The 8472-nt window shown below is 36.7% G+C and overlaps 1 protein-coding gene across 5 annotated transcripts; it reads left to right on the top strand.

Moving 5' to 3' along the window:
• The first annotated feature begins 331 nt into the window (after window positions 1-331).
• On the top strand, window positions 332-6201 carry LOC104091854 (two-component response regulator-like APRR2). Of its 5 annotated transcripts, none has more exons than XM_009597294.4 (12): window positions 332-566; window positions 1131-1331; window positions 1930-2009; window positions 2259-2325; window positions 2836-2882; window positions 2981-3058; window positions 3135-3689; window positions 3909-4049; window positions 4424-4699; window positions 4814-4882; window positions 5018-5095; window positions 5687-6201. In XM_009597294.4, exons 2-12 carry the CDS (start codon window positions 1202-1204, stop codon window positions 5852-5854), a joined length of 1689 nt encoding a protein of 562 aa, XP_009595589.1. In that variant the 5' UTR covers window positions 332-566; window positions 1131-1201; the 3' UTR covers window positions 5855-6201. The 5 variants fall into 5 exon arrangements, with proteins under 5 accessions (XP_009595589.1, XP_009595586.1, XP_009595587.1 ...); XM_009597291.4 differs by having other exon boundaries at window positions 332-531; window positions 1097-1331; XM_009597292.4 differs by having other exon boundaries at window positions 332-531; window positions 1107-1331.
• The last annotated feature ends 2271 nt before the right edge of the window (window positions 6202-8472 follow it).

The following is an 8472-nucleotide window of genomic DNA, read 5'->3' on the forward strand; positions in this document are numbered from 1 at the left end:
CTCTCTCCGTTTCAATTTATGTTAACTTATTTCCTTTTTAGTGCGTACAAAAAAGAATGATCCATTTCCTTATTTGGAAACAATTTACTTTTATGCAATGATTTATAGCCACACAAAATATATGTGCTTTATTTTACGTCACAAGTTCAAAAGTTTTCTCTATTTTCTTAAATTTTGTGCCCACTTAAATAAGTTTTCTCTCTTTTTTTAAACTCTGTGTCCAGTCATGAAACGGAGGGAGTATATCTTATAAACTTTTTGACCAATGGTGAGGTAGCCAATTGCATATACTGTGGTCCGCAGCAGCAGTAACTGCACTTAAATCCCCGCAGCCCTTCTCTCTTTTCTCTCTTCTTGAATACATAATACTGTTTTCTCTCTTTTTCAGTCTCACTGTCTCCCATCTTTCTCTCTCCTTTATATCTCTGTTTATTTCCCTGTCCAGTTTCCAGCTACATAGTCGATGCAAATTAAATATACAATCAATAGAACATCCCAATCAAGAAACAAACAACAATACTAGAAACTGAGGTGGTCTCCTAAACTTTCCTTTTCACTTCCCAGAGGTACTGGGAATGTATATGTAGTATACAAGTTTTGTTTTTCTTTTTATATGCATTATTATTATCTCCAAAAAAAAATCATATAGTACATATCCATGCATCAAAGGGTATGAAAAACTAATTAAAAAGCTTTCTTTTAATTTTCTGTTTTAATCATATATGCACAGCTTTCTCTTTTTCCTTTTCTTGATCAAGTAATTTGAAACAAATGTTGGGATTGTGACGTTTGTGTATTCACATGGTTTAGTACTATGTTGTCTTTTGCTTTGTTAGTATATTTGAAGATCTCATACACGGGGTTTTGTGTTTTTGTTGTTTTATATATGTTGCAGCATGTCCTCTCCCTAATAGCATAGTACTCTACTCTCCAGGGGAGGAACTTTGATATATATCTTGTACTACTTAATTATATGCTCTCTCCTTTCTGGGAATTATTGAATGTATTAGCTTGAAAATTTAAACCAAATAGTATATGATATCATGTTTGGTTTGCACTACGAATTTTTTCAATGCTTCTACTGAAAATTCTACAGCTTTTGATAGATGAGGAGAATTTTGGGTCTGCAGATAGATGAGAAGTGACCATCTTAATTAGAGGCTCTTTAATTTGGCTGCCTGAAAAGGATGCCAGTTCAGAAATGGTTTGCACTGAGAATGAATTATTGGGTTGGAATGATTTCCCAAAAGGACTTAAAGTTCTTCTTCTTGATAAAGACTGCAATTCTGCCTCTGAGATGAGATCAAGGCTTGAGCAAATGAACTATATTGGTAAGATCTCCTTTCTTTCTTCCATTTTTGTTAATTTACTTTTCTTCCTTTTTTTTTCCTTTGACTTTTGAAAGACAGCCAGCAGTTGCCTCTACAGTATACTGGTTTAGTAACCAGTGATTTACCAATCTATACAAAATGTCAGCTTAGTGTTGAAGCTATCAGTGTGATTGATTTGACAAGTAACAAAGGCTTTTGGTAGTCTTCCTTCATTTTCGAATTAGCTTACGACATCTCCTAGAAGTTTCTTCTTATTTATGGCCTTTGGATGAATCTGCTTTAATTTGTAGTCCTCAACTTGCTACTCATCCCCAGCAATGTTTGATAAGGCAAAGACTCTTCTCGAGTTGAGAGAGCCTCTAAAACGCCTTGAGGCGAACCATATGTGCAAAGTTTTAATGATTGGATAGATCATGTTTGGGATATTCCATCTGTTGCAATGCTTCATTTACAACATATGCTGCTATCCTTGCTTTTGTTGATCAATATAAGTCGCTTCTATTTTTCTATTTGAAAATGTTATCAATCTTTTTCTTTTGTTGAACCTTCCTGAAAATTCATCTTCATACATGTGACGAAATCATTCATGTCCTTGCAGTTTACGTGTTCTGCGATGAGACTGAAGCTTTGTCTGCAATCTCAAGCAAGTTGGAAGTATTCCATCTAGCCATTGTAGAGGTAAAGCTTTTTTTTTTTCTACACTAGGAACTTTTACCCTTCAACTTCATATTGTTTTCATGTAGACATTAAGCTTGGATTGTGATACATTTATGTTTTATGGAGAAACAGATTTTCTTAAGTTATTATATGCTGCAACTAAAACAGCTTTAGTGCTCCTTGTCCATTTTCACTTTATAGTGGTTTATTACCAGAACCAAGGCCAATGTTTTCTTACTGTTTATGTATGTGTCTGTAAATTGTCAACAGGTAACTGCTGGCAACAACGATGGAGGTCTCAAATTTCTCGAAAGTGCTAAAGATCTGCCGACTATAAGTAAGTGCTTCTGTATTGTAATTAGAGGCATAATCGGAAGTGCTAAACTCTTAAATTTACTAGTTATCCTTGTGGTTACCAACTGTTATAAGTGAAAGTTGTATCTTTGTCCTAAGTTCTTGGAATTGATACTTACTTCATTAAGATAAATCCAGTGTTAAGTCATTGCTTTTTCCTTTTTTTTTTATCTTTCATCATTTTTGTTTTTAAAGTGATTCTCGATTTATAAAACAATATTGTAAAAAAGGGCAACACAGTGTACAAAGTATCCTGCTTTTACGCAGGGTCCGGGAAAGGGCCGCACCCCAAGGGTGTGATATAGACAACTTAATCTAATGCAAGCATTAATAGCTGCTTCCACGGCGAACGCAGCCTACCATAAAACAATATTGTGAAAAGCACAAATTATCTCTGCTTAGAAATATCATGAAACAATAAAACTTAGAAACTTTACTTGCTCTTACAGTGTGAAATATTTCTGATAGAACAACTTTAATCCCTTTTTTTCAGTGGTGTCAAGTATTCACTCTATTAGCACCATGATGAAGTGCATAGCGGTGAGATCTCGTCTCTCACATTTTCATTTGATGCAATTTTTTGGGTAATTAAGTGAAAAAATATTAAATTATATCAAAAGAAATTTTGATGTTTGCAGCTTGGTGCAGTTGAGTTCCTTCAGAAACCACTATCAGATGATAAACTAAGAAATATATGGCAGCATGTAGTTCACAAGGTTCTTCCTAAACTTAGTTCAGACTGTTGAGCTTATTAAATGTAGAGGAAAATCTGACTTTTATTAGCTGGAACAGGCATTTAATTCTGGAGGAAAGGATATCTCTGAGTCGCTTAAGCCGGTTAAAGAATCTCTTTTGTCCATGCTAGAGCTCCAACCAGTAAAGAGTGAAGCAGATAATGAAAATTCTAATGGAGCTGAGCCTTTCACTTCAATGGTGGAAAACCAAAAAGAACCACCATCCTGCTGTGACAAATATCCAGCTCCTTCAACTCCGCAACAGAAACAAGGAGTAAGGTCAGTGGACGATGGTGATTTCCAAGATCATACTATCTTGTCAACTGAACAAGATAGTGAGGTGAATGAAGGGGACACAAAATCTGTCGAAACTACTTGTTGCGATTCTGTTGCTGAGACTACTGCCCTGGTGGATTCTCCAGGGCGACTAGGAGAGGCTATCACAAAAGAGGAGCATGATTCTGCTGCTGATCAGAAGATGGAGGATCACATTGCTACTTGTTCACCAAGTAATGACTGCCCGGGCAATGGCAGTACTCGTTCTGCTGACCCTAGTAAAGCATCTGGTCTCCATAATTCAAGAGGGACAAAAGCTAATAAGAAAAAGATGAAGGTAAGATGGAACAAGTGCTGACTAATTCTATGACTGACAATCTTAGTAATAATGTATTGGGTGTCCATGACTGCTAGTGTTAAAACAATAAATAGAATTTGATATTTGGCTGGTAATCAGAATAGGTTTGGCTTGTGCTTTTTTTAGCATTATGTAGTTAACTGAGCATAGATCTTAGAATCCTGCTTTATTTTGGATCACTTGTTTTTGGATATCCAGGTAGACTGGACACCTGAACTACACAAGAAATTTGTTAAAGCAGTAGAGCAACTCGGTATAGATCAAGCCATTCCTTCTCGAATACTAGAGCTGATGAAAGTAGAAGGTTTGACGAGACATAATGTAGCTAGCCATCTCCAGGTTGGTTGAGTTTCTGCTCTATGGTGATTTAATAGACTTTTTTTTCTTTCTTAATTCAAGTTATTTCAATACGTGAAAATGAATGCAAAAGCAAGCCTTGCCTGTTGGATGGAAGGGAGCAAGATACATAACTTTATAAGGAACAAAAAGAAGTCCTAACTTGTCTAAACCATGCTCTGTTTGGTAGGATGAGAAACATTCTGGCTGAAATTTTTTCACGAAAAATGTTCTGATTTGAAAGATTAGTAAACATTGTCATCTCCAGTCTGTTTTGCCTGTCAAGCCAAGTAAAAGTTGGTGTCATCTTACAAAGTTTTTACGGATATTTTGTTCAGCTTAATTAAGAACAGTATCGCCTTTTAAATTCCATGCAGAAATTTAGGATGCAACGGAGGCAAATTTTGCCAAAGGAAGATGAGAAAAGATGGCCTCGTCCTCAACCTAGAGATTCAGTACAGAGGAGCTACTATCCACATAAACCTATCATGGCCTTCCCAACATATCAATCAAATCATGCACCCGCCGCTGGTCAATTCTATCCCCCCTGGGTAGCACCAGGTAGCTACCCAAATGGTGCACATATGTGGGGTTCGCCTTACTATCCTGGATGGCAACCGTCCCAGACTTGGCACTGGAAGCCTCATCCAGGGGTAATATTTATGTCCTTAACTAAATTACTTCTGTTTAGCTGAAAGTAAGTGTTTCACTGAATTCCGAGTTCAAAGAACTATAAAAAAAAAAAACTGTTATTTGATGATCTGCAGCTATATGCTGATGTATGGGGTTGCCCTGTTACGCCTCCATCTTTCGGATCATGTCCATCGTATTTTCAGGTAAATGCGTAGGTGCTACTATCTTCTTTAAATGTTTGTGTTCAATTCAGCAATATAAACTGGCTATTCTATGTGAATGACCACTTGGACTATGTTCATGAATCATGACTCTTCACCATTGGTTGGAAATTGCAGAATGCAACTGGATTACACAGGGTTGAGGGAATACAGAATAGATATAGCACACTAGGGAAATCAGTTGATCTTCACCCGGTAAGTTTGTCCCTTTTACTATTGTCAATTTGTCATGGTTTTATATAAACTCAGATTTAAATTTCAGATATCGGGAGTTCTCTATGGTTAGTATACTAGGAGAGACTTATACTGACAAAATATATTTTCCCCACTTTTGCAACTGGAGAACAAAAATCAATAAACAAATATTTCAGTTTAGCCTTGTGAATTCTTTTGCTAGTAGTGCTTGCTGAACGAAGGAATGCAATGAACAAGGAGGTTTTAGGTTATTAGCCAAAAAAAAAAAAAAAAGAGGTTTTAGGTTCAAATGCATTTTTTGCTCTTTTTTTCCATTCCCAATAAAGCGAGGAGGAGAGAAGAAAAAGAACAAATACCCGTGTTGAACATGCGTAAGGGCAGGGAGGTGGTATATAGGTTAAAAATACATAATTTTAAACGTTGAACACTCTTAATGAAATTTCTGCATTCGCACAAATTCTAAAAAAAAAACACTACAAATTAACAAACGTACTAGTACCAAATATTTTCATACATTCATAATGAATTTACGTGCCATAGATGGTGTTAGTTATAAAAATTACTCTGAAATGCTATGTGGGATTTTTGCAGGCAGAGGAAGTGATTGATAAGGTAGTGAAGGAGGCAATAAACAAGCCATGGTTGCCTCTGCCCATAGGCCTAAAACCTCCTTCCACGGAGAGTGTTCTCGACGCGCTCTCCAAACAAGGCATCTCCACTGTCCCTCCACGCATCAACGGTTCTCTCCGCCCCCGCTGAAACGGCTATTGCCACGCTGGGTCAGATACGCAGAGGCACGAGCAAGGGTCGTAATTACACGCTCTAATCAGACAAAGCACGTGGCGCTGACTAGACCTGACAGAAAGATCCTTTCGCTGATCCGATAAAGGTCTTGATCGTGTGCTGTTTCGTTTTTGTTGTGCGGCATAGAATGGGCCACGTTTATGGCTTTGATTAAGCAGGAGAAATGTTAGAAATTCTTGTAAATAGTAGATCCCAAAAAGTAGCGTCACCTTTGTAGCCAAATTCGGGATATTTGGGCTGTTGAGTGGGCCATGTTGATTGCCTTTGGAATAATGAATTGGGTTAATGGCGTTGTGGGGCTATATTCGGGGAGTACAACTTTTCAATAATCTTTTTTAATAATGAAATAAAATTAAAAAAAACATCAAATGCGAATTTGGACAACATTTATCCATCATATAAATACTTTTGTGACGAGGGGAACAGTGTAAAGACTAACTTTAGGGACTCAGGTATTTTTCTTCATAAACATGATTAGTACTTGTATCTCTCAATTTTCTTAGCACATAAACAAGGAACAATTCTTTTTGGCGGAATACCAATATTTTCATCTAGATACTTCAACTTAGGCTTGTTCCTGTTAGATACTCTAACTTTATTGAATATGTGTCTATTAAACACAAACATGTCAAAAAGTTTTGTTAAGTTTTATTAAAGTCAAAAACCATGTGGCTTTTTTTATTTGATAATTTTTGTCACGTCAATGCATGTGAAATACACGCACCATATTTTATTTATTGATTAACTTGTGTTTAATATACACATATTCAATAAGGTTAAAGTATCTAATAAGAACAAGCCTCGGTTGAGGTAGCTAGCTGAAAATATTGGACAAGTTTAAGTAGCCGCATATGTATTCAGACATTCTTTTTTTCCTTTCTTTTTCTTTAACAAGGAACATATCAAAGTATACAGATGGCGTCCAAATACTTTACGTAACATTCAGTCACTCACAATAATCTGCTGGCGAGTGACAGCTCTCAATTTTATATCAAAATAAGTTTGACTGTCCAAATAGTGTTTCACTAAAGGGTAATTGTTTTTAGCATTCATATTAATTTGCCCCCCAAAAAAATTGTTGCTGAGTGATAGCCAAACATTTGTTTGAAAAGCTCACGAGTCGTGGACTCGTGGTCGGTCCACTATGTACTCCTACGAAATTATTAACAAATTCTGTTGTAGTTGGAGTACAAAAACATTTGGCCCAGGAGGACAAGAGTTTGACACTATGTGGTCGGAGTTATTCAACAATCGTATGTTTCTTCAGTTTTAAACTGTTACTATGTGACCATATTTGATCAGGCACGAAGTTTAAGTAAAAGATGAAGATTTTGAAATTTTTTATTTAAGCAGTGTCATAATATTCTTGTGGCTATAAGAACTTGTTCTTAAGGGTACACAGGAAGTTTTAGTTTGAGTTGTTTTTCGAACATAGAAATGGTCACTTTCTGGAATTGATCAAAATGGAAACAAGGTCACTAAACTAAAATGGAGGGAGTAATAGATTTTTGCCCAATTTTTTGACCCTCCAAAAACCTGTATTGACAATACCTATAGAGCCCTGTTGCTTCATCTATATAGTAAAGTGTGTGTGTCTGCAAATACATACATACATACATTCATACGCAGAGAGAGAGATCTGTTGCTCTTACACTTGAAGTTTGAATGGTGTAAAACTTTTTTATTATTCCTTTTTCCCAAAATTAAAAACTTATTGATTGTGCTGCGTTAAGAGGATATCTATTGTATGTGACTATTTCTAAGATTTTTCTTGTTTTTATTCTTCCAACAACAACATACCCGGTCTCATCCCACACTGTGGGGTCTGGCGAGGGTAGTGTGTATGCAGACTTTACCCCTATCTTGTGAAGGTAGAGAGGTTGTTTCCAATAGACTCTCGGCTCAGGAAAGCATAAGCACCACATTAATGAAAAGATAGACAAGGATGGACGGCACCCAAAAGCCATGTAAAAGCAACATAAAAACAACACGATAATAAGATGATCAAAATGAAAGAAAACGACGGGTAGTCATAGAAATCTACTACCAACAGAATGCGAGAGTGTGTACTAATACTACCGGTATGAACAATCTAGACCACCTACCCTACTACCCTAATCCTCGACCTCCACACCTTCCTATCAAGGTTCATGTCCTCGGTCAGCTGAAGTTGCGCCATGTCTTGCCTAATCACCTCTCCCCACTTCTTCTTCGGCCTACCTCTACCTCTCCGTAGGCCCTCTAATGTCAACCTCTCACACCTCCTCACCGGGATGTCTGTGCTCCTCCTCACATTTCCAAACCACCTAACCACTAACCAGTCTAAAGCCTAACCACTAACCAGTCTAAAGAATTTATTCTTCCAAGTCTCACATAAATATATATGTGGTGAGACTCCTGTTCATTCATTTCTATAGTGCTGGCCCCTTTTAGTTACCGTGATCCTACTAATTTAACTAGAGTAAAATATTTGAAAATGTAATGGTTTCTATAGGTTTGGCTACAAAAAAAAACAAGTGTGAAAATACTATAGAAGATATTGTCCACTCTGCTAGCAGCTACAAAGCCAAAGG

This window comes from Nicotiana tomentosiformis, chromosome 6, assembly GCF_000390325.3.
Source record: "Nicotiana tomentosiformis chromosome 6, ASM39032v3, whole genome shotgun sequence".
Taxonomy (NCBI): Eukaryota; Viridiplantae; Streptophyta; class Magnoliopsida; order Solanales; family Solanaceae; genus Nicotiana; species Nicotiana tomentosiformis.

What these genes read in the sequence shown, in the direction of transcription:
- LOC104091854 (XM_009597294.4), top strand. Translation starts at nt 1,202, where the DNA reads ATGGTTTGCACTGAGAATGAATTATTGGGTTGGAATGATTTCCCAAAA. An exon ending in CTAATAAGAAAAAGATGAAG is followed by an intron (nt 3,690 to 3,908) that starts GTAAGATGGAAC and finishes TTGGATATCCAG; the next exon opens with GTAGACTGGACACCTGAACT. An exon ending in ATGTAGCTAGCCATCTCCAG is followed by an intron (nt 4,050 to 4,423) that starts GTTGGTTGAGTT and finishes AATTCCATGCAG; the next exon opens with AAATTTAGGATGCAACGGAG.